The sequence below is a fragment of the Pollachius pollachius genome (genome assembly GCF_949987615.1).
Source record: "Pollachius pollachius genome assembly, chromosome: 8".
Lineage (NCBI taxonomy): Eukaryota > Metazoa > Chordata > Actinopteri > Gadiformes > Gadidae > Pollachius > Pollachius pollachius.
In genome coordinates this window covers 7930757-7957134 of record NC_136941.1, presented here as the reverse complement: position 1 = coordinate 7957134, position 26378 = coordinate 7930757, and the positions used below count along the sequence as shown (strand labels likewise).

The window sequence follows — 26378 nt, the reverse complement described above, 5'->3', positions numbered from 1 at the left end:
CAGCGCCTTTCCCTCACTAATTACTAATCACTGATTAAAGTCAATAATACATTTATATTTTACAACTGCACCTATGAAGTTAAAGAGCTGGTCCGGTGGTAACCATGGTAATGCCTCCAGCAGGACAAGAGAAGAGGTGGAAATCTCCTGACTAGACTTGAAAAAGAGTCTCGACCAAACTAGTTGACCGTTTTTGTTTTCCTTATCTTCTGTTGATCTGTCCATTGGGATAGTTTTTTGCACAAGTCAGAAAAGCCTTCTTAGTCACTGTTCTTATCGCGAAGGTAATGATGTACTGCTCCCCATTGTCAACTGACACACACACACACACACACACACACACACACACACACACACATTGCAATGCAGCATTTTATTTTAATCTTTAATAATTGCTTATTAAATAACAGTGTAAAGGAAATTGATATTGGAATAAATCTACAATAAGCAGACATTTTTATCAAAAATAAATTAAAAGCAAGGCTTAGATCAAAACACACAATCAATAAACCTTGACTAGCAGTATATTATTGGATTATCAGGTCAGTTATAAGACTGTATTTAAAGACGTACCAGCTTGACAGTTATGACACTTAAAGATGGAACGTAATCAGCAGTCAAACATGAATCATTTACAAGCAGCAACCCAAATAGACACTTTAATCAATAAAAGAAATTGAATCACTACATTAAACACTTGTGAATGTGTTATATTAACTGTGATTTTACATTCATAAAACCCAGTGCTCTGAATGCAGGCTGCAGTAGACTTACTGGCCAAAGCGGCCAGTATTGAGAAGACATTTCTCATTCACATAGTGCCTCTAATAGTTACGTTGTTAATGTTGGCGTTTGATTGGCTGGTCGAGGCTTTATGCCGACACCTAGTGGTGGTCGATGGCACTGCAGTCCACCACCCTGCTCTCTCGTCTGGATCGTTCGGCCTCGAACACCAACCGGTGGCTTCGCAGGGTCTCTTCTGGGCCCGAGCGAATCAAGGACGGGTCGTTGTTCTGTCAACGGAAGGTCAATAATTATATTAGCCTTAATTATGTGGCAACAAATACAGCTTCTAACGTTTATGGAGCTCATTAAGACATTCGCAAAATGAGGAGGACATTGGTGTTGTCAGAACCGAGAATCTTTCAAATATTCCCAGGCTTACTAAATATTATGCCTAACATATATTAAAGAAAAAACACGCACTGCCACGGCTGAAATGAAAGCCTCCATCAGTTTGAAGTCGGCTGCTCCGTGGCCGGTCATACTAAAGCCCTCAGGGGTCTGATTGGGGACCGTGTGCTTGGTCATTCTCCGGTTCACAAAGTCAAACACGCGAATCTCATGGCCATCGCAGGACAGCTCCCCCTAGTGGAACACACGGGACATGGTACAATAAGTCACATAGCTGACGACTTTTCTGCAAAAGCGACGATAAATAAGACGACATAAAGTTCTCAGTTGGTTGCAACCCCAATGCGAGATGCCACAAAATGCTCCACATAGCACCTTTAATGAAGGACATCCATTTTGTAGGGCAGAGGATGAAAGACACACACAGAAGCCACTTTCTGTTTCTTGCAGACAATTGTACATGCACAATGATGACTGAGGAACCATCTGGCCCTACCCTTTTCCCTAAGCATCTCCCAAAGCTTGAGAAACTACTCTGCGCATGACATCACTTCCTGCGCACTTCCCCCAGGTCTCTTATTAATCAATATATAGACAGAACAATATATAATTTAGTGATTGATAGAAATTACGCATCATTTATTCCATTTCAATCTATGTATTTCCCGGTTGGCACGGTTGGCTATTAAAATTCAGTTCATTTATTATTTACCTTACTTGAGTTGTCTAAATTTGACAGCGTTGTGGGGAGACCTCGCCAAAAAACAGGAGTGCACCCTAATATTATTTGGTAAAGAGCATAATGAACTGACTGTTGGTCTCCTCCTGCTAACTGCCCACGTCCATTAAAAACCTCTACGGTGTTTGCTCCTAACGCTTAATGTGGTAAATTCCTACCTTGCTGCCATAGATGGTCGTTTTGCGTTGACAGATGGACTCGGTGAAGGCCACCATGCTAAAGGCTGCGGTGAGACCGCCTTCAAACTCCATGTTGACCACCTGGAAGGGATCATAGTTACCCACACGTGACTTTATGGCTTAGTGAAAAGACACTGATCCAAGGCGACTCACAGTGAGATGGGGATAGACCAGTTGCTAGGGATGGGGTAGGCTGTCTATATGGGGGAAGGAACCTGGTACCTTTTGGTACATGAAACACACACACAAAGACAGGTTTTTTCTCTTGGGTGTCCAGGGTGTTTCCACCTCATTGGTGCATAGCTCCCGCTTATTGTCGGCTGATTTGTGCAGACGTTAATGGTTTCACACGTAATTGGTGCAGGGGACTTTGGCTCTAACCTGATTGGTGCAGACGTCGTTGTCACAGTCATAGACACAGCGGCCGTAGGGTCCGGTCCTCAGAGCCTCGGTCACCGACTCAATGTCTGGCAGCGACGTAGGACAGATAACAGAGACAGGCCAGCCGACGTTACCCTGACACACACACACACACACACACACACACACACACACACACACACACATACACACACACACACACACAGACACAGACACCTAGAAATCAGTTTTTCTGGATAGTTTTTCAATGCATGCTCAGAATAAATAGTGGTTCACGTAATTAAGTAAATGAGGATATTACTCGTTTTAAACCATCCAGGTACAACTTCTTGGATGAGTATGCACAGTCGCCCTCTACTGGACAGTCCAGGCAGCGATTTGCAGCACCAGCTGGCTACAAGAAATAACCAACAATAAACAACCTTTACAACAGTTACATTCAACTAATAGATTAACGACAAAAGTCTTAGATTCATGTCAGTTTTTAACATGTACAAATAACAACAAATTCAGATTTCTGAAGTCTTTCAGAAAAGGGTTGCTTAAATATTACAAATGAACACAATAAAGCCCAGATTCAGATATACCATGAGGACTATAAATAACTGGAATAACGGTTGTATTCAGGCAATGTGACACACACCTTACTTTCTTTTCGAAAATGGCTCAGTGCTCCAAATGATGACACTTTAAGACACCTGAGAAACAGAAAAAACAACATAGTTAAGTATCTCACGCTCAAAATTAAAATGTTTTTAAAGGTAAGTTTCTATGTTTGATTTTACATTGCATAAAAATTACGAAAGATATGACAACATTTCGTTCATTAATCCGAGATGGGAAATTTTATTGTGACCGCAGAGGGTAGGGTAATAATAAGAGTTAAAGCTGCAAGCAGAATTTCACGGGGGCCAAGCCTAACACAGACCATTAAGACCCTGATAGACCATTAGTTAGTAAAGTTTTGAATGTTTGCCTGCCAGGTAGAGAACAGGCGAAAACATACCATTGTGGGCTATGGCTAGAGCAGAATAGTTCTCTGCTTACTAAACGCAAGGACAAACAGAGCCCTGTCAAGCTTCATCCCGGCATCTATAAGACATTTGAATGGTTGAACCCCTCTTTGAACTGTATCCTCTCATTTTAATACCTGGAATATTTTTGAACTGTATCCTCCTGTTTTAATGCCTGGAATATTTATTTATTTCTCCTCCACTATGGAGGTAATTCTATTTATTCATTAGGCTTAGGCAAGGATTTTTTTATTTTCTGCGGGGCTGATGGCGTTTGTGTGCGCGTGTGTGCGTGTTTTTGTTTATTGTGTGTACTGTTGGGTATGGACACACCATGCTGCTCCTCCACATCTGAAGTTCCTAATGGAAAAATAAAGTTATTTGAATTTAACTGAACCAGTGTTTCCACTAGAATGGAGTTGAAGCAGCGGAGGTGAAATGTTTATTTTTCCGCTCACAATTTTTTTTGTGTGCTCGCAAAGCGCACCGTGCTGGGAGGTTTCTATATGTCTGCCGGCACCAGAAGGGTGTACAAACAGTACATTTGTGCACAGTTATGAGCAGGGGAAATATGGAGAGATTGAACATATTACAAGTATAATCTTTCAAACAATTATTGACATTTATTTAACAAAAAATATATTGCCTCCAACCAATGCATCTTCCCACTCCCTCCCCTCTCCCCATCACAAAGGTTGTAATAGGACCATAAAGAGGCCATGCCTCTATTGAACAAGTTTTGGGGCTCTAGAGTCAATAATGGCGACGCTACTGAAATTGTTGCTAAAATGTATATTGACGGACTTCCGGTTGTAAATGTGGTGAGCGGACGCACGAGTGAAGGCTCCCAGTCTATTTTTTGCTATATTCGACTTTTACCAAGCTTTCTTCCCAGTGTTTTTGACAAACCATCAGTAGTGTGTTTAATCAAGTGTTTCCACTTAAAATGAGCAAATCGAAGCTTTCTAAATCAGTTTGCAGCAGTGCACAAACCCAAGCTACACGTGCTGCTAGTAGCGCCGCAAGTAAGCTAGCACCGTTCTCAGCTAACAGCCCTCCGACAGCGACAAAAACTTCAGCTACCATGGATGCCGCTGTCATGTCTAAGGATCAACTGGCTGCAGAATTTGCGAAGCAGAGAATCACACTAAGGGATGATGTCTCTCTTCTGATTCAAGAATCTACAAAGCCATTACAAGCCTCGCTGGACTCACTCCAAACAACAGTGAACACATTTCAACAGCGCCTCACATCAGTGGAGTCAGTGTCCGGTGATAACTTTGAACGTGTATGCGCTGCGGAGTCTAGCATTAAGACGCTCCAAGCCCAAAACCAATCTCTCCTCACTCGGCTTGATGACCTAGAAAACCGATCGCGGAGAGCGAATCTCCGTATATTGCACATACCAGAAGGCAGCGAGGACGGCAAGGACCCGGTTAAATTCATGTCGGAGCTGCTGATGCAGGTGATGGGCCCCGATGTCTTCACTGTACCGCCCGAACTGGAGAGAGCCCACCGATCCCCGACCTTCAGATCTGGACAAGGAAAACCTCCGCGCACATTCTTGGTTTGTTTCTCCCGATTCCAACAGAAGGAGGCTGCGCTGCGATGGGCGAGAAATCACGAGCTGCGGTACGGAGGAACTGTCATAAGGATGTTTCAAGATCACAGCGCAGCTCTCGCTAAAAAGCGAGCTGCATTTAACGGAATAAAACAAGCCCTTTACCAAAAGAACGTCCGGTTCCACCTGATCTACCCCGCCAGGCTGCGCGTGACATACGGGGACGACGTGCTCACCTTCGACTCATCTGATGAAGCTCAGAGGTTCTACGATCAGAGAATTGCTAAAGAGTAATAATTCGGTAGCGTTCGCATTCACTATATGGGCTGGAGACGGACGGTAAATAACGCATACTCTATGTACGTTCGTAACGGCCTTTGCAACTACTCTGACATGCGCCCCGGATTTTAAGGTACTGCTTTCATCCACGCTACGTTTGGGGATAACATGTTTAGAAGGGGAAAAGAAGAATGGGGAAAAAAGTGGCCCGGATTTTGTGTTACTGTGTGCTACTGCTTTCATTCATGTTATGTTTGGGCTAATTAGGGGGAACAAAAAAAATAAAGGGAGGGGGACACATAGCTTTTCCATTACATGGATGTGCCTAATTATTATTTTATAATATTTTTGTCCCCTCAGCCCTGCTTTTGCCTTCATGGCCTATGTGTTAAGCTTGTTTATACATATATTACTGGGAGCCTTCTTAGCTAGAAGCAAGAAGATGATGTTGCACCAGAAGTTATTGGAAAAAGTGTTACGCCTGCAGCTTGCCTTAGGAAAAGGAACAAGTATAGGCTTAGTGTTAGTTATGTATGTGTTTATGTCTGGGGTTTGGGACAGGGTTATGGGATGGTACACCATTATATTTTTTCTTCTATTTTTTATTTCTTTAACTAACTCTTTCCTAGTGAGGTTATCCATGGAGCTGCACACATCTCTGTTGCGACCATTTGTTTGCTTTACAGTTATTAATACAATTATATCCTTTCCCTGATGAAACATGGAACAAAGAACTAATGTAAGTAAGGCTGATGTAAGATTTATTAGCTGGAACGTAAAAGGCTTAAATGGGCCTGTAAAAAGAGCTAGAATATTCAATCACCTTAAATATTTAAAATGCGAAATTGCATTTCTTCAAGAAACTCATTTGTTGTTGAAAGATCAAATTAGACTTAGGAAAGCTTGGGTGGGAAATGTGTTCCACTCAAGTTTCGATTCCAAAACACGTGGGACAGCTATATTAATTCATAAAAAAATCCAGTTCAGTGCTACCACTGTTATTTCTGACCCACAGGGGCGTTTTGTCATCGTTTCTGGGCTACTTTTCCACAAACCAGTCGTTTTGGTCAATATATATGCCCCAAACTGGGATGATGATAAATTCATGGGTAAAGTTTTTTCATTAATACCAGACATAAGTTCACAACAATTAATTTTAGGGGGTGATCTGAATTGCACCATTAACCCAATATTGGACCGCTCTAATCCTAAATCTACAGACCCTTCTAAAATGGCCAAATCTTTATCTTTTCTTATGGATCAAATAGGTGGAGTCGACCCCTGGCGCTCTCTTTTTCCACTTGGTCAATCCTTCTCCTTCTTTTCCCCGGTTCACCACTCATACAGCAGAATAGACTACTTTTTTATTGATAGAAACCTTCTTCCCTTTGTCACAAAAGCTGATTATTCAACCATAGTCGAATCTGATCACGCCCCAGTTTTACTAGATCTCGTGTTTCCTCCTAACAATTCGGAACGTCCTCCTTGGAAATTAGACAAAACCTTACTGGCTGATAGCTCATTCTGTGATTTGATAAACAAAGTAATTGACAACTTTATAGTATCCAACAAAAAAGATAACATCTCCTCCTCATTGCTTTGGGAGACACTGAAGGCTGTGATCAGAGGTGAGATTATATCATATTCAGCAAGAATCAATAAAATGCGAAGACTTGAACAAGACCAGCTTATTAAATCGATAAGCACAATAGACTCTCAGTACTCTTCGTCTCCATCCCCTGAACTCTATAAAAAAAAGCTTGACCTTCAAACTCAATACAACCTGTTGTCAACCGGTAAAACAGAAAAAATGTTGTTAAGATCACGTGGATATACCTATGAGCATGGAGAAAAAGCTGGCCGCCTTCTAGCACACCAACTTAAGGCCCAATCTGTTTCTCAACAAATCTCACAAATAAGGAAACCAAATGGGGATTTAACTACTGACCCGGGAGAAATTAATGAAACATTCACCTCATTTTATTCTAACCTGTATACATCAGAGGCGACCAATGATAGAACTGATATGGAACATTTCTTTTGCAATCTTGAGGCTCCTTCCATAAAGGTAACGGATAAGACAAAGATCGAACTCCCATTACAACAGTCTGAAATTATTAACGCAATAATGGCAATGCAAAGTGGTAAGACTCCTGGCCCCGACGGCTACCCAATAGAATTCTTTAAAACTTTTTCTAAGAAACTATCCCCAATTCTACTTGAAATGTTTATAGATTCTATGTCCCGTGGTTCATTACCACAAACTCTCACTGAGGCATCGATTATTCTCCTGCTTAAGCCAGGTAAAGAGAATACAGAATGTGGTTCATATCGACCCATCTCCCTCCTAAACAGCGATGTGAAGATCCTAGCTAAAGCTCTTGCCCTGCGCTTAGCAACCACAATGACTGATGTGATCTCTGCTGACCAAACCGGTTTCATTTTGGGTCGACACTCATTTGCAAATATCCGACGGCTTTTGAATGTTGTTCACTCCCCTGCGCCCAGTGGGGTACCAGAGGTGGTCATCTCGCTGGACGCAGAGAAAGCCTTTGATAGGGTTGAGTGGGAATATTTATTCACGTGTTTGGAGAAATTTGGGTATGGTCCTAATTTTATTTCATGGATTAAACTTCTTTACAGCTCACCCAAGGCCTCTGTGGTTACAAACGGCAGGCAATCTCAGTACTTCACCCTGTCGAGAGCGACCCGTCAGGGATGTCCAATTAGTCCACTGTTATTTGCCTTGGCCATAGAGCCCTTATCCATCGCACTCAAATCATTGCCATCTATTAGTGGAATTTTTAGAGGAGGAGAAGAGCATAGACTAAGCTTATATGCCGATGATTTACTACTATTTGTATCGGACCCTATTCTTAGTGTACCTCATATAATCCATGTTCTGTTAAGATTTGGTAAATTTTCCGGATATAAACTGAACTTTAGTAAAAGTGAATGCTACCCTGTTAACAACTTGGCTCTTCAAATCCAGGATAATGTTTTACCGTTTAAAATGTCTAGAAACAGTTTTAAATATTTGGGCATTAACATCACAAGAGATATGAAAAACCTCTACCAGGAAAATTTTGCTCCTCTACTTGATAAAGTCAAATTAGATCTAAAGAAATGGAGAACACTCCACTTGTCCTTAGCAGGTAAAGTGAATTGCATCAAGATGAGTGTGCTCCCAAAATTCCTCTACCTGTTTCAATGTATCCCACTTTACCTTCCTAGGTCTTTCTTTAAAGGTATTGATAGCGCTTTTATTTCTTTTATTTGGAATGGCAAGAACCCTAGGGTACGTTTGGAGCTTCTACAGAGGCCTAAATTACAGGGAGGCCTAGCTCTTCCTAATCTTTTCTACTACTACTGGGCTGCAAATGTTCAAAAAATAATGTTTTGGCTTCACGCTCCAGATACAGACTGGTGCCACTTTGAAGCTACATCGTGCATCTCAACATCTCTCACAGCTCTGGTCACTTCCAGTCTTCCAGTTTCGATTACCCAGTTCACAAACAACCCTATTGTCATCAATACTTTGAAGATCTGGTTTCAAATGAGACGGCACTTTGGTTTCAAACAAATTCTTAGCTTAAGCCCTATATGCAATAACCATCTCTTCCACCCAGCTAAATTAGATGCTACATTCTCTTTTTGGCAAAGACAAGGCATTTCTAAATTTAAAGATATGTACATAAATTATGTATTTGCCAGCTTTAATGATCTATCACAAAAATTTGGCCTTCCTCGATCTAGTCTGTTTCGATATTTCCAAGTACGCCACTTCCTTACGAGCCATGACCCCAACTTTCCAAATTTATCTTCAGTATCAAGCTTAGATGATCTGCTAGAATCCCCGTTCAATTCGAAAAGGCTAATTTCTAGAATACATGATTGTATAGCCTCTCTTAAAACCATAACCATCGCGAAGATAAGGGCAGACTGGGCAGATGAACTGGGGGAAGATATGGAAGATGGCATGTGGAACTGTGCTTTACAAAGAGTGAATGACAGCACTTCGTGTGCAAAATTAAGTATAATACAATTTAAAGTTTTACACCGGACTCACTTTTCCAAAGCAAGATTAGCTAAAATATATCCTGATTCAGATGCTAGTTGCAACAGATGTCACCACACCCCTGCCAATTTAACCCATATGTTTTGGTCGTGCCCTGCCCTGGTCACTTACTGGTCTATGATATTTAAAACATTGTCTGATGCGCTCAATACTGACTTCCAACCAAATGCAGCAGCAGCTATATTTGGTATCACAGATCAAAGACATTCTATAGTAAGGAAAAGTTATAAAAATATATTAGCCTTTGTGACTCTGCTTGCACGCAGAAGAATATTATTACATTGGAAATCAAAAAACCCTCCCAAAGCGTCTTTGTGGATGTGTGACCTGATGCACTTTATACAACTAGAAAAAATTAAATACTCGCTTAGGGGGTCAAGGGACAAATTCCACTCCACTTGGGATCCGGTGTTGAAATACATAGGGAAACTCAAAACTATACCTGATACCCCATAGCAATAGTTCTTGCATTAGGACCCTATAAACAGATTTGGTCACTTCTGGGCCAATCAACTTATAAAACAATTTTATTTTATTTTATTTTATTATTTTTGGATGTGTAATTGCGATGTGGATTGATGCTGGCATTTCAGCCTATAATGTAAAGTGTTTGTGAGTATGTATGCGAACAAGTACATGGTGACATTTGTCACTACTAAGTATGGTAACCTTGCTAACTATTTTATTTATTTACTTTTATTGTATTTATTTATATATTTTCTTCTTTTTGTTATCCTAGGTGTGTGTACTACATGTTCAAGTGGGTGGGGTGGGTGGGATACTGTTGTTTGTATATGTACGTTAAAAAAAAAAAAAAAAAAAAAAAAAAAAAACTTGGATATGTCTGCTCAAATGTATGCTCAGTGTAATCTGCTCATAATCATTTCCAAATAAAAAAATCATTCAAAAAAAAAAATAAAATGTATATTGACATTTTTGCAATAAAGAAATTCCTTAAAAATAAGTAGAGATATATTTTTCAAAATTAAAGGTTGTAGTAGGACCATAAAGAGGCCATACCTCTATGGAACATGTTTTGGGGGTCTAGAGTCAATAATGGCGACGCTGTTGAAATTTTACCATTGTGGTCGTTTTCAGTTTTGCCCTTTGCAGACGGTCCCTAAGCTCACGGCTGAAAGCCGACAGCTCATTGAAGCCAATGCAATTCACCATTCGCTAAACACGGCTCATTTGGATGAAAACAATGTTATAGCTGGTTCTCTAGGTTACTACACTCAATTGTGTCGCAACGATGTTTCACTGATGATCTATTGAACCGCAAACTCCAAATCTGCCAATTTATTTCCAACTTTACGGAAGTTCCTCTCTGTTTATATGCTTTACTCAATTGACCTGGATATAAAGCGTCCGTAGCGCAAAATAATATATCATTAGTTTTTTAAAGAGATAAGAACGAGCTCTCCTCTCCTCTCCGTTTATATGCTTTACTCACAAGTGTGTGAATTGACCTCGATATGAAGCGCATATCCAGCGTTCGCAGCGCACGGAATGTTCTATTATTTTGTGTAGCGCAAGATAATGTAACATTCGTATTTTGAAGAGATAAGCTGAAGCTCTCCTCTCTTGTTAAAAAAAGGAAATTCAGCAGCGGCGGTCATATTTCTAAATGCATCTAGCAGAAACACCGAATGAACCGACCAGTTCATCAGCAATCCTGAGGTCATAGATTGAATGTGAAGGTACTTGTTAAAAAAATTATTTTGGAAGCTATCATCAATCATCCCTTGAAACCACTTATTCAACAAACCTTACAGAGAACATGATTGAAGGTCACAGCCAAGCAATTATGAGATACTTACGCCTTAAAACCATTCATACACACATTCAGCCTGATGGCAGTGTCAACACAGGGCACACAGGGCGTCAGCCAGCACGCCGGAGGCAGTTAGGGTCCATGTTGCCCAGTGACAAGCAAGTTCACACCTCAAAAGAGCTAGCTCAAAGTTCAGTTTACACAGTTTAAAATGAACTAGTTCATGTTCATAGTTCACAATTTTTAATTTTTAATTAAGTTCCCAGAAAATTAACTGTTCACGTTCATGTCTTCTTGTTTAATTATATTTTTAAGTAGAACCTCCTTCTACCCATCCACCCCCAGTCCCCCAATCATTGCCACTCTCCACTGCCCAAAGTAAACTAATTACTGTATACTACTAAAGAATCAACATTACTTTTAAAAAGCCAAGAAAAAGGCGAGAATGTTAAACAATGTGTCAGATTACGCAGAATGTGAAAAACCAAGCTAACTGCATCCGTGCAGTCAGTTTGACTGGGGTGGAGGCGCAAGGGCTTACCCTGCTTGTGATGTTCGTCATTAAGTGGCAATATTTACCAAGACTGGTCGGATGCCTCAATTCGATGTCTTTTTAAATTTGTTGCCGATGTGGCTGACGTTCTGACTTGTTCCTCAGAACCGGAGGGCATACTTTGCATAAAAACTGGTGTTTTTTACCATTCAAATCTGTACTTATTGGTTCATAGAACTCTTTCAAATATACACATGCACTATTGGCTTCAGTGGTAATTAAGTTGTTGTTGTTTTTAGAAGCCATGCTGGCATGCCGGTTACAGTAAATTCTCGGGTGCCGTTAAACAGTGGGTTAGAGTCATTCACTATCACCAGTGTGAACGACGCTCACGTTTAGTAGCTGCAAACGGGTATGTTCAGTACACAGATTGGCAATTTTCAGCCAAACTACAGTCTAAAGCAGCCCAATCAACCAAAAGCCAGCCCAAAACGTATATTGCCAGAAAACTGATTAACCATATACCGATTGGCAAATAAACAAATACACACCTAAACGCAACCTAATTATTGACAGTGATGTCATGTGGTATACAAGGAACATCTCTTATCTATCTCTCAGACACACGCACGCACATCTCACAATCTCACTATGTAAAGAACACACTGCAGCAGAAATTGTGTCTTACACCAATGATACATAACACACAAAATAGGCATGTAAAAGCCCAATGCGTGAGCAAAATAAACCCTGATTGTGACCAAATTAACGTAATAACTACTAAGTATGGTGGTTGTATACAAGGTACTTCGCTATATCTCACTCACACCCTCACTTTTTTTTCAAAACTAGCTGTCCCCAATGCTAATTTGTCCATCCTAAAGTGATGAACAGTAGCCTAATTTGGCGGGAAACGGCCCAATCTGGCAACCCTGGTTAGTGTTTTGGGGGAAAACTGATCCCATTTTTTTATCAGGATAATCAGCCTATTCTAGAGCTTCTAACAGATTTGCACAGCTGTTCCGATTAGCGATAGTTGTAACACATTGGGTTGGGGAGTTCGCAGTTCAAAATATCCTACTAGGTAGAGAACAAGCAAAACATCATTGTGGGCTAAATTGGCAATGGCTGGGGCAGAATGGTTCTCTGCTTACTAAGAGCAACCAACCTGTACATCAGGAAACCAGAAGTTATAAGCTTGGCTAATGAAATCATAACTGCCCCTTGGAACCACTTGCCACACCTTAAAAAGAGCATTACTGACAGTCACAGCCAAGCAAGTAAGTAAGTAAAAATGTGGATAATTATTTATCCCCTTGCAGAAATGTGGCTATACAGTAGCAACAGACAGTACAGTACAGTTGAGATAATGTTTTTTTACAAACAGTAAAAGGCAACTGTTTTTTTGTTTTTTCTTTGAGAAATGTAAGTCTTCCATACGTGTAGGTATGTTGAGCTTGGTCCGCTGCTTCAACTCCCTAGGATGGAGTTGAAGCAGCGGAGGTGAAATGTTTATTTTTCTGCTCGCATTTTTTTTGTGTGCTCGCAAAGCGCACTGTGCTGGGAGGTTTCTATATGACTGCCGGCACCAGAAGGGTGTACATACAGTACATTTGTGCACAGTTATGAGCAGGGGAAATATGGAGAGATTGAACATATTATAAGTATAATCTTTAAAACAATTATTTACATTTATTTAACAAAAAATATATTATATCAACAGCCACCCTATACAGTAAAATCACATAACAAAACTACAATCGAAAAAGGTCTGTGCCTCCAACCAATGCATCTTCCCACTCCCTCCCCTCTCCCCATCACAAAGGTTGTAATAGGACCATAAAGAGGCCATGCCTCTATTGAACAAGTTTTGGGGCTCTAGAGTCAATAATGGCGACGCTACTGAAATTGTTGCTAAAATGTATATTGACATTTTTGCAATAAAGAAATTCCTTAAAAACAAGTAGAGACATATTTTTCAAAATTAAAGGTTGTAGTAGGACCATAAAGAGGCCATACCTCTATGGAACATGTTTTGGGGGTCTAGAGTCAATAATGGCGACGCTGTTGAAATTTTACCATTGTGGTCGTTTTCAGTTTTGCCCTTTGCAGACGGTCCCTAAGCTCACGGCTGAAAGCCGACAGCTCATAGAAGCCAATGCAATTCACCATTCGCTAAACACGGCTCATTTGGATGAAAACAATGTTATAGCTGGTTCTCTAGGTTACTACACTCAATTGTGTCGCAACGATGTTTCACTGATGATCTATTGAACCGCAAACTCCAAATCTGCCAATTTATTTCCAACTTTACGGAAGTTCCTCTCCGTTTATATGCTTTACTCAATTGACCTGGATATGAAGCGTCCGTAGCGCAAAATAATATATCATTAGTTTTTTAAAGAGATAAGAACGAGCTCTCCTCTCCTCTCCGTTTATATGCTTTACTCACAAGTGTGTGAATTGACCTCGATATGAAGCGCATATCCAGCGTTCGCAGCGCACGGAATGTTCTATTATTTTGTGTAGCGCAAGATAATGTAACATTCGTATTTTGAAGAGATAAGCTGAAGCTCTCCTCTCTTGTTAAAAAAAGGAAATTCAGCAGCGGCGGTCATATTTCTAAATGCATCTAGCAGAAACACCGAATGAACCGACCAGTTCATCAGCAATCCTGAGGTCATAGATTGAATGTGAAGGTACTTGTTAAAAAAATTATTTTGGAAGCTATCATCAATCATCCCTTGAAACCACTTATTCAACAAACCTTACAGAGAACATGATTGAAGGTCACAGCCAAGCAATTATCATGAGATACTTACGCCTTAAAACCATTCATACACACATTCAGCCTGATGGCAGTGTCAACACAGGGCACACAGGGCGTCAGCCAGCACGCCGGAGGCAGTTAGGGTCCATGTTGCCCGGTGACAAGCAAGTTCACACCTCAAAAGAGCTAGCTCAAAGTTCAGTTTACACAGTTTAAAATGAACTAGTTCATGTTCATAGTTCACAATTTTTAATTTTTAATTAAGTTCCCAGAAAATTAACTGTTCACGTTCATGTCTTCTTGTTTAATTATATTTTTAAGTAGAACCTCCTTCTACCCATCCACCCCCAGTCCCCCAATCATTGCCACTCTCCACTGCCCAAAGTAAAGTAATTACTGTATACTACTAAAGAATCAACATTACTTTTAAAAAGCCAAGAAAAAAGCGAGAATGTTAAACAATGTGTCAGATTACGCAGAATGTGAAAAACCAAGCTAACTGCATCCGTGCAGTCAGTTTGACTGGGGTGGAGGCGCAAGGGCTTACCCTGCTTGTGATGTTCGTCATTAAGTGGCAATATTTACCAAGACTGGTCGGATGCCTCAATTCGATGTCTTTTTAAATTTGTTGCCGATGTGGCTGACGTTCTGACTTGTTCCTCAGAACCGGAGGGCATACTTTGCATAAAAACTGGTGTTTTTTACCATTCAAATCTGTACTTATTGGTTCATAGAACTCTTTCAAATATACACATGCACTATTGGCTTCAGTGGTAATTAAGTTGTTGTTGTTTTTAGAAGCCATGCTGGCATGCCGGTTACAGTAAATTCTCGGGTGCCGTTAAACAGTGGGTTAGAGTCATTCACTATCACCAGTGTGAACGACGCTCACGTTTAGTAGCTGCAAACGGGTATGTTCAGTACACAGATTGGCAATTTTCAGCCAAACTACAGTCTAAAGCAGCCCAATCAACCAAAAGCCAGCCCAAAACGTATATTGCCAGAAAACTGATTAACCATATACCGATTGGCAAATAAACAAATACACACCTAAACGCAACCTAATTATTGACAGTGATGTCATGTGGTATACAAGGAACATCTCTTATCTATCTCTCAGACACAAGCACGCACATCTCACAATCTCACTATGTAAAGAACACACTGCAGCAGAAATTGTGTCTTACACCAATGATATATAACACACAAAATAGGCATGTAAAAGCCCAATGCGTGAGCAAAATAAACCCTGATTGTGACCAAATTAACGTAATAACTACTAAGTATGGTGGTTGTATACAAGGTACTTCGCTATATCTCACTCACACCCTCACTTTTTTTTCAAAACTAGCTGTCCCCAATGCTAATTTGTCCATCCTAAAGTGATGAACAGTAGCCTAATTTGGCGGGAAACGGCCCAATCTGGCAACCCTGGTTAGTGTTTTGGGGGAAAACTGATCCCATTTTTTTATCAGGATAATCAGCCTATTCTAGAGCTTCTAACAGATTTGCACAGCTGTTCCGATTAGCGATAGTTGTAACACATTGGGTTGGGGAGTTCGCAGTTCAAAATATCCTACTAGGTAGAGAACAAGCAAAACATCATTGTGGGCTAAATTGGCAATGGCTGGGGCAGAATGGTTCTCTGCTTACTAAGAGCAACCAACCTGTACATCAGGAAACCAGAAGTTATAAGCTTGGCTAATGAAATCATAACTGCCCCTTGGAACCACTTGCCACACCTTAAAAAGAGCATTACTGACAGTCACAGCCAAGCAAGTAAGTAAGTAAAAATGTGGATAATTATTTATCCCCTTGCAGAAATGTGGCTATACAGTAGCAACAGACAGTACAGTACAGTTGAGATAATGTTTTTTTACAAACAGTAAAAGGCAACTGTTCTTTTGTTTTTTCTTTGAGAAATGTAAGTCTTCCATACGTGTAGGTATGTTGAGCTTGGTCCGCTGCTTCAACTCCCTAGGATGGAGTTGAAGCAGCGGAGGTGAAATGTTTATTTTTCTGCTCGCATTTTTTTTGTGTGCTCGCAAAGCGCACTGTGCTGGGAGGTTTCTATATGACTGCCGGCACCAGAAGGGTGTACATACAGTACATTTGTGCACAGTTATGAGCAGGGGAAATATGGAGAGATTGAACATATTACAAGTATAATCTTTAAAACAATTATTTACATTTATTTAACAAAAAATATATTATATCAACAACCACCCTATACAGTAAAATCACATAACAAAACTACAATCGAAAAAGGTCTGTGCCTCCAACCAATGCATCTTCCCACTCCCTCCCCTCTCCCCATCACAAAGGTTGTAATAGGACCATAAAGAGGCCATGCCTCTATTGAACAAGTTTTGGGGCTCTAGAGTCAATAATGGCGACGCTACTGAAATTGTTGCTAAAATGTATATTGACATTTTTGCAATAAAGAAATTCCTTAAAAACAAGTAGAGACATATTTTTCAAAATTAAAGGTTGTAGTAGGACCATAAAGAGGCCATACCTCTATGGAACATGTTTTGGGGGTCTAGAGTCAATAATGGCGACGCTGTTGAAATTTTACCATTGTGGTCGTTTTCAGTTTTGCCCTTTGCAGACGGTCCCTAAGCTCACGGCTGAAAGCCGACAGCTCATAGAAGCCAATGCAATTCACCATTCGCTAAACACGGCTCATTTGGATGAAAACAATGTTATAGCTGGTTCTCTAGGTTACTACACTCAATTGTGTCGCAACGATGTTTCACTGATGATCTATTGAACCGCAAACTCCAAATCTGCCAATTTATTTCCAACTTTACGGAAGTTCCTCTCCGTTTATATGCTTTACTCAATTGACCTGGATATGAAGCGTCCGTAGCGCAAAATAATATATCATTAGTTTTTTAAAGAGATAAGAACGAGCTCTCGTCTCCTCTCGGTTTATATGCTTTACTCACAAGTGTGTGAATTGACCTCGATATGAAGCGCATATCCAGCGTTCGCAGCGCACGGAATGTTCTATTATTTTGTGTAGCGCAAAATAATGTAACATTCTACAAAGACTCCATCAGCAGGATTCGATCAATCTCTCAGGTGGTTTAACCATCCTGCTGGGTCTGTGTTTCACAGCTGGTGAACTGGGTACGGTTTGACCAGAGTCAGTAGTATTCAGGGAACTCAGACAGTCTCTGTTGCCCGTAGTGGTGTTTGTCACCTCTGGTGGCTGTGTGACAGTCTTGGAGCAGTTAGTTTGTAGACGGATGTCCACACGATTTCTCCTCAGGGCTGATCCACGATCCGTCTGGATGAGGTAAGAACGAGGTGCAACCTCCTGTTTTACAAGTCCCTGCTGTGTCCTCGTTCCTGTCGAGTAATCCAGAAGGCGGACTCTGTCCCCCGGCTTCAGGTAAGGCAGCTTTTTGTCACATTTGTCATGCCTTTTCTTCTGCTTCACTTTCTCCTCCTCTTTGGCTTGCCTTACTTTCACTGCTCCCTTTGGTTTTAGTAGGTTCTCGTGCATGGGCAGATTAGTGCGAATGCGACGTCCCATCAACATCTGGGCTGGTGACAGGCCATTTTGCAGTGGCGTGCTCCTGTAGATCAACAAACCTTTGTGAAAGTCCTCATTTCCGTCATGTGCTTTCTTCATTATTCCTTTGATGATCTTAGCTGAGCTCTCTGCAAGTCCATTTGACCTTGGGTAGTTTGGGCTTGACGTGTTGTGATTAAAACCCCACTCTTTAGCGAATGCTTCAAATTCGCAGCTTGAAAGCTGTGGTCCATTATCTGAAAACAGTCTTCAGAAAAGCAATGACGGCTCTGCTGGTTGTGGACTGTAATGTTGCAACTTCTGGATAGTTAGAGTAGTAGTCCGTAACCACAATATGATTTTTTCCATTGCAATCCAACAAGTCACTCCCAACCTTGTAGTATGGGTATTTTCGGCACTTGGTGTGGCATCAGCGGCTCTGCCTGCTGTTTGGGTCTGTATGTGAGACATACTTCACAAGAAGCCGTAGTATGGCTGATGTCTGTGTTCATTCTTGGCCAATACATAACTTCTCGTGCCCTTCGCTTGCATTTTTCTTCTCCCAAATGTCCATCATGTATCTTTTGTAACATTTCCTTTCGCATTGCAGGTGGAATGACAAACTTGTTTCCTTTGTATATGATGCCATCCACAACAGTGAGTTATGTTCTACACATCCAGTAGTCCTGTATTGCAGCTGGACATGTTTGTCTTTGTTCAGGCCATCCTCTCAGGATTGTCTCTTTGAGTGTTCTCATGGTGTGCTCTTTCTCTTTCTCTTTTCTGATCTGCTCTCTTCTCTCTTCAGAAACAGGCAGGGATGACACTATCATGTCCACACAAGCCTTTATTTGTGCATTTCCCGTTTCATCTGTCCTTTATTTTTGTCAACTGCACGAGAAAGCATGTCTGCAGCGAACATGTACTTGCCTGGGGTGTAGTTCATAGTCACGTCATATTTTTGCAGCCATATCAGCATGCACTGTATCCTCATAGGACAGTTGTTGAGTGGCTTTGACATGATTGACACAGTGGCTTATGGTCCGTTTTGACTTCAAAAGCTTGACCATATACATGCTGATGGAATCTCTCACATCCATAGGCTGCAGCTGATCTCAACACTCTGGACGTATAGGCGACAGGTTGCCAGTCTTTGTCATGCAGCTGTAGCAATACTGCCCCTAGTCCGTACCGTGACGTGTCAGCTGTAATCCGTGTGCTCTTCTCCGGGTCATTGGTGAGCATTCTCTTCAAGTTTTTAAAGCAGTCTTCCTGTTCATGTGACCATGTCCATTCATTTTTTTTCTCCAGGAGACACCTGAGTGGCGCTGACTTTGTTGAGAGCTGAGGTATGAACTTTGCAAGGTAAGTTACCATACCTAGAAACCTTCTGATGTCATCCTTTTCGGGACGTTCCATGTTCTTGATGGCTGACGTTTTCCTTGGGTCTGGACTAATTCCTGCCTCAGAGACATACATCCCCCACAAATGTCAATGACTTTACTCCAAACAGGCACTTGTCTTTGTTGAGTTTTAAGTTAACTTGCCATGTCAGGTCGAGCACCTGTCTCAGTCGCACATCATGTTCTTCTCGGTTGGACGCCCACACGATGATGTCATCCATCATGGTATCGACTCCTGGTATGCGTTCAAAGATCATGAGTATTTTCTTGTGGTAGACTTCTGGCACTGACAGGATCCCGTATGGCAGACGTAAGAATCTGTACCTTCCCTCTGGTGTGTTGAAAATACAAAGCTTGGAGCTTTCCTCATCTAGCTTCATTTGCCAGAACCCCGACGACGCGTCCGATTTACTGAACCACTTAGCTCCAGCAAACTGTGACATGATCTCTTCTCTTGTCGGCAACTTAAAGTGTTCTCGTTTGATTGCTTTGTTAAGATCCCTTGGATCCAAACACATTCTCAGCTTTCCGTTGGGCTTTTCCACAGCGACCAGTGAGCTGACCCATGACATAGGTTCATCAATTTTCTTTATCACTCCTAGTTTCTCCATTCTAGTTAACTCTTCTGTGAGTTTTCCTCTCAGCTTGAATGGCATTTTTCTGCATTGATGAACTACTGGAGGCACATTTTCATCAACTTGAATTTTGTATTCCCCTGGTAAACATCCAAGCCCCTCAAAACACTGTCACTGTATTCCTCCATGAGTGATTCATGATCATTAGCAGGTTGAGATGAGACTACAAAGACTCTCTTTACAAGGTTTAGTCATTGGCATGCTTGTAATCCCAATATTGGCTTGACACTCATATCAACAATCAACAGCATTTCTTTTATTTGCTTACCGCTGTGTTCGAATGTTGCAATGCAGCCTCCTTTGAACGGCACTTTTTCTCCAGTGTATCCACTCACTTTTGTTTTCACAGGGAATATTTTGCTTTTCACAGTGAGTTTCTCATACTCATTCACAGATATGAGGTTGACTGAGGCTCCCGTGTCCAGTTTGAATGGAATGATAGTCCTGTTAACAGTCAATGGCACTATCCATTCTTCTTCATCTTTAGCCTCCTTTATATGCACCGCATCCACAAAGAAGTCCTTAGGTTCCTCTTCTACTGCATGTACCTGCTTTGCAGTATTTTGAGAAGTGGTTATTTTTCCCGCAGTTATGACACTCCTTGCCATATGCTGGACACGACATTGGTTTGTGGCTTCCTCCACATTTTCCACAATTAAAGTCTGTTTTAGCCTCTCTTTGCAACTTATATTTATTTGGATGCTTGCAGTACTGTTCTCCCGTTTTTATCGCATGTACTGCTGTCTCTTCCTTGTGCGGAGTTAGCCTCTTCTGCTAATCCTTGCAGCATGCAGAACTCCGCTTTTACTTGCGGCGAAAATCCTCGTCTGACACCATGTTATGTTTGTTCCATATATATGACAAACCGGGCGCAGCAGCATGTTTAGTTCCTAGCCCTTTTTTATTGCATTAGCGGTCTAACACCTGTACACGCTCATAGCTCTCATGTAGGCTATCTCTTGTCTCCAACTGGCGCTAAGCCTTATAGGTAACGTAGTCCAATACACCTTAACACAAAAACAATCACCAACCATGTTTCTAAAGCAAACTGTGTCAAATCCCACTGTCAAAAGGATGTTTGCGAAATTACGTGTGACCGTTTTGTAAATTCAATCCACAAAATATTGTCTAGTCATTCCCAGGTTGAGTCCTTCAGAACATCATTAACCATGTCTTTCACTACGCAGATGAAGAAAGAGAATTACTAGATAGTTGGAAGGTTGACTACTGGCTTACCGTCGGCCTCCGGCCCAGTGATGTATTAGGTCAATGTCGTGACACGACTTGGCCAACAGAGCAAAGGAGCTCTCCGCCTCGTTCCTCCAGTTCCCTCGCACAAACGAGTGAGCAAAGTGGTACCAACCAACCTGGAACCCAAGAGATCCCAGTCTCACTTGTATGCTCAGATATTTAAGAGATTGGTTCAATATCCAAGAGCTCGCCTTACTGTTTCAACTGTGTTAAAACAAACACATTGTCACTTAAATAAAAATATTTCCAACCTGACTGACTGAAAAGTTGACTGTACAGTGCATGCACTTCCTTAATGCATATATATGAAAACAGATACAGTTCCAAAGAGATGGTTGCATATGATATCAAGATTGAGCAAGGCATTTCTCACCGGTTCCAAGTGCTGAATATGGACCACGTCCCCAATTGCTCCAAAATCAATCAGCTCCTGCAACAACACATTTCAAATTCAATTCCACATCATCAATATGAATAATCCATACCTCAAAACAAACCTTACATCCTTCATTCAGGCGGAAGATGGACGCTGCCAGGGTACCTTGATCTTGTGGATGATGGGCTCGTATCGAAGGACGTGGCACACTGTTAGCATCACGCCAGACTCAGTGCATGCAGCCACTATCTCTGTGCAGTCCTCCACTGTGGTCTAGAAGAAGGAGCAGAAGAAGAAAAACATAATCATCGTAAAAACAGTTTTACAATGAAAATCGAATTGCAACATCTCTCAAGACCAATCGCAGCCCCATAAGATTCAGGGGAACAATATGTTTTTTACAGAAAACGTATTTTTACATAAAAAATACCTATATGTGATTCTGAATTATCTGATTATGTGAGTCGTTTATAAGTGCATAATAACAGAATAATAACTCACTGCCATTGGCTTCTCCAATAGGAGATGGTACCCTTGTCTGGCGAAGGCAACGGCAGGTTCCTGGTAAAGAAAAATGATGACGAATGATTAACGCTGTGCACAGATTCAGCATATACACCTTATCATCTAGTCACAGGATTGGGTTGTATTGAGTGTGCTATAGGGAAACGTTTTGAATTTAACTTAAACTGAAGTAAATTGTACCTTATGAAGACGGTCAGGGGTGCAAACGAGAACACAATCAGCAAACTTCTCTCGCTCCAATATCACATGCCAGTCTTAGGAGGAGATAACGTAGCAAATTCAATATCCTCATAGAACAAAGAAGTTAATTATTTTAAAAAGTACTGAATGTTTTTTTTCCAACCTTCAAATATATTTTTTTCCGCTATATTATGCTGTTCTTGAAGTTTCTTGCAAGCAAATATTCTAGGATCAGCTACTCCGACCACCTGGAATGGATGAGTACATGCAAACACACAGTTTGCATTTGTTTTGTCTTTGAATGCTGTTGATGGGAAAAGTATGATTGTCTTTCAGTTATCGGTCCATATATTGACCTTCATTCGATCAGGGTAAATGCGTGCAAACTGTGAGTACGTCTCGCCACGGCATCCCGCTCCCACCACGATGACAGACACAGGTGACGGCATGGTGCAACTCTGTGGATGTAAAAAGACTCGTATTACTAATTTGTTACATTAAAATTGTGACGTTATCTTTGGCTACTAATACAGTTGCATGTGTATCGTAGTTAAAGATTTCGTTGAGGAACGACGATAAGTTCACGGTTGCCTCCAAGCAACATTGAAAAGGTCTAAAGTCCGAGTATTCCGTCATAAAATAGTGACATCTGTTTTCCAGATTTGTTCACATTAGCACATTTACACATTATACGCAGGAGACCGTCACCTGACTTGGATAGATGGATGAGTCAACGTGGGAAACCAATAATCATTTCTTAATTGTAACCCATAAATAAATCCCTCTTGCAACGTTACTTCGATTAAGAAGGTCGATTAGAACAAGCAGACAATTGCGTGTCGTCCCCTAGCGTCGGTGACGTTTTTATGTTACGTTGAATGGCTGTTTATTTTTGTTACATTAAATACATATAAGAGTCTAAATAATTATCCCCTGCATAGTTATTGTATGTTGTTGAAGGTGAGAGGTACACAAACCGATAATGGCAATAAATTGGCATAACCAAAATAAGTCACCGAAGGAAGTTCTCTGAAGCTCACAGAATTATGAACAGAATAAACCACTTCTGCCATCAAAATAAAAGCGCGATAGGGTTTAAATTATTTCGGTAAAGACCCTCACTTTAGTTTGAAAATAATGCACCGGATATACTCCGCCTTCCTTGATAGCTTTACATTAGCTCGTACAACAAATAATACGACGGCATTTGTAGAGGAAAATTGGTCTTGTTCAATCCCTTAGCGCGCACATTTTGTTGATTAAAAAAAAAGCATTGTTCTCAGTTTATATGTAAACAACGTACTGTTGCCCTCTTTACCTCCTCTCGGCCACCGGGATTTTAGGGGGTCACGTGACACGCGGGATGTGACGCCTTGGTTGAAAAACATTTGTAAAAGCTAAGGGATATTGGTAGCTATGGTTTCAAGCTCTGGTCTACATTAGCTTGATTCAACTCTAATTTACTTCTGTAACGTTTGCACATCATATAACATTTGACCATAACTTGAGGAAACGACCGTGTGCATCAGTTGTGGTCGGTCTTGGCTAGGTAACGTTAGCAGGCAAGCCGAGACACCGCCAGGCTTCACAACACTTCATTCCTAACTATTTTTACCTGGATACTAAAGAGATCTTGAGAGAATGGATAACGTCAACCAATCTGCCACCACTGGAGTTTCCTCTACGACTGCATCCATCGCAAGTAACTGCATCACAAACAGTAATCCAACTGCACATGCAGCCAGCATCCCGTCGCTGGCTAGTAATGGTATGTGGCTTCTCTCTGTCACACATATGTATATATGGCTGGGTCTTGTGATAATGAATCATTCAACCTTTATGGTTGAATATCACCAAATGAGGCGTCATGACTTTACTACGTTTATTCGAATTGGCTTTAATCGACGAATCTAATTTGTAAATGCAACATTCAAGTTCTGCCTAACAGGCTAACGGGTCTTTATATCAGATGCCTTGTTTGAACACTTGTCATTTATGAATTTAATCTTTCATTGTTTTTCAGTGAATACATTTTTTATAATGCCTTTTAAATCATTACAGCCTCAACTTCGGCTACCATGGTGACCCCATCATCCGACACGTCCGTATCCAACGGTGTCTATGTTCCTGGAGGCATTTCCAATGGTGATATGAAGCCGTCCCTTTCCACCACACCCCTGGCAGACTTCCTTATGCAGCTGGAAGACTACACTCCCACGGTACACTACATCAAATCTGTACACTCAAATTGAATTGGGCTTACATGTTTATTCATATTTGCCTATTGTACTCCCAGGAAAAGTAGGGTATAGGAACAGCTGCCCCTGTAACACCCCTTCAAACACTTTGTGTTCTCTCTTAATAGATAAGGCCAGTGAATATGCTCTGCCAAACAGCAATTTATTCCCAATAATCAGTGCTGCAGACTTCCCTTGTGTACCTATAATAATTGTCTACAGTACAGTAATACAGTAGTAATTATATCCAAATTCTGCGGTTTTGTTCATAAAGTGTTAGTAAACCCCTGTTTTAGCAAGGGAACCTCCGTCTACGAGTTGCAAAAAATGTGGTTGAACAGTCGTTACTGTCTTAATTGTTTTAGAAAATATTAAAAGCAGACCCACTGTGTTCTGTAGTAGCCAGTGCAAGGGATGTTATCAAATGTTATCGAAACCTACATAACACTCTTTCAAACTTGGATGAACAGCCAATTGAAAATATCCATTCTGGAAATAGTGGTAGCTGGAAGCATCAGACTTCTTGTATTTTGCAGAGATTTTTCGCCTTTTATGAACTTTCAAATTTTTGGTCAAAAACAAAGAAATGTTCGCCATTTATTTTTGAGAACTAAACAGAACCGTTGTCCACCGATAAATGTGATTTGGGTGTATACTCAGCCATGAAATAAGGATTTGTGATTTGTTTCTTTTTAGATTCCGGATGCGGTCACAGGTTACTACCTCAACCGGGCTGGCTTTGAGGCATCTGATCCAAGAATGTAAGAATTACCTAAGAACCAGCTTCATTACAGTGTTCAGCTTGTTGGAGGCCCAAAAATTGTGCACAGCTAAAAGGCCGCTATTATCCAATTTGAACTATTTTAACATAAAAATATGTAATAAAAAGTGTGTATGTGAATAAGAGGGAGATCAATTATTAAAGAATATTACTTGCAACAAGCAGATGTTTTTCTCGATCCACCACCCAGTAGCAGAATGTGAGAAATCCCCTTTTTCTTTTTTTTTTAGAATTCGTCTCATTTCTCTAGCATCTCAGAAGTTCATATCCGACATCGCCAACGATGCCCTTCAATACTGTAAAATGAAGGGCACTGCTTCCGGAAGTTCAAGAAATAAGACTAAGGTTGGTCAAAGATTAATTTCAATCAAATGACTGTATTTTTCTATTGGGAACGTTGTTCTCTTGGTACAAGGTTACAGTATCATGAGAACAATGTTACACGCCTATTTCTCCCACAAAGGTGTGTGTGTGTGTGTGTGTGTGTGTTACATTTAACCCTGTCATTATGGTATTTCTTTGTCTGTTTTTCATTATCTAGGATAAGAAGTACACTTTGACCATGGAGGACCTAAGTCCAGCCCTCACTGAATACGGAGTTAATGTCAAGAAACCTTATTACTTCACATAAGATCCCCCTAGTTTTCTGTTTTTGCTAGTTTATTAACTCTGACCCGCTAGTGCTTGTAAAGGCCTTTTGCAAAGGACGATTTGTTAATCAGGGTGCTTTATTAGAATATGTAATGCATTTGCAGACACTTTTACTCTTTGTTTTCCTTATGTTTTGTTGAGCATACTTGCGTACAATGAGAGAAGTTCTAAAGTTAACATGTTTTATCGAAAATAATAAAAGCCCTCCATTAAACCAAATATTCAAGTTTCATTTACTGTATTATATTACGCCTTTGAAACTAAAACTAAATGAGTTTTTTTTCAGAATACAGCCATGAATTGTTGCTTTCCATTAAACAAAAACTTAAGAAGGCCAGGCCAGCCATTGCAAATACACAATGAATACTTTGATACTATGCTGAGAATTGTGTATTTACACTAGTTAAACGCTCTC

At 40.8% G+C, this 26378-nt stretch overlaps 2 protein-coding genes across 4 annotated transcripts; one reads left to right on the top strand and one right to left on the bottom strand.

Annotated features, from left to right (window-relative positions):
- Positions 1–536: 536 nt before the first annotated feature.
- On the bottom strand, positions 537–23313 carry LOC307079912 (putative oxidoreductase YteT). 3 transcript variants are annotated; one of them, XM_079742431.1, is made up of 14 exons: positions 23272–23313; positions 22651–22752; positions 22458–22542; positions 22295–22368; positions 22091–22150; positions 21755–21862; positions 21587–21643; positions 21199–21329; positions 3077–3131; positions 2735–2827; positions 2434–2568; positions 2032–2133; positions 1203–1368; positions 537–1013 (listed from the first exon to the last, which is right to left on the bottom strand). In XM_079742431.1, the coding sequence occupies exons 2-14, from the start codon at positions 22741–22743 to the stop codon at positions 832–834; spliced, it is 1341 nt and encodes a 446-aa protein (XP_079598557.1). In that variant the 5' UTR covers positions 22744–22752; positions 23272–23313; the 3' UTR covers positions 537–831. The 3 variants fall into 3 exon arrangements, with proteins under 3 accessions (XP_079598557.1, XP_079598556.1, XP_079598558.1); XM_079742430.1 differs by lacking the exon at positions 23272–23313 and adding an exon at positions 23003–23109; XM_079742432.1 differs by lacking the exon at positions 23272–23313 and adding an exon at positions 23003–23109 and having other exon boundaries at positions 1207–1368.
- A 334-nt stretch (positions 23314–23647) lies between these two features.
- On the top strand, positions 23648–26172 carry taf10 (TAF10 RNA polymerase II, TATA box binding protein (TBP)-associated factor). Its single transcript, XM_079741124.1, has 5 exons — positions 23648–24062; positions 24356–24513; positions 25228–25292; positions 25543–25657; positions 25854–26172. The coding sequence occupies exons 1-5, from the start codon at positions 23936–23938 to the stop codon at positions 25941–25943; spliced, it is 555 nt and encodes a 184-aa protein (XP_079597250.1). The 5' UTR covers positions 23648–23935; the 3' UTR covers positions 25944–26172.
- The last annotated feature ends 206 nt before the right edge of the window (positions 26173–26378 follow it).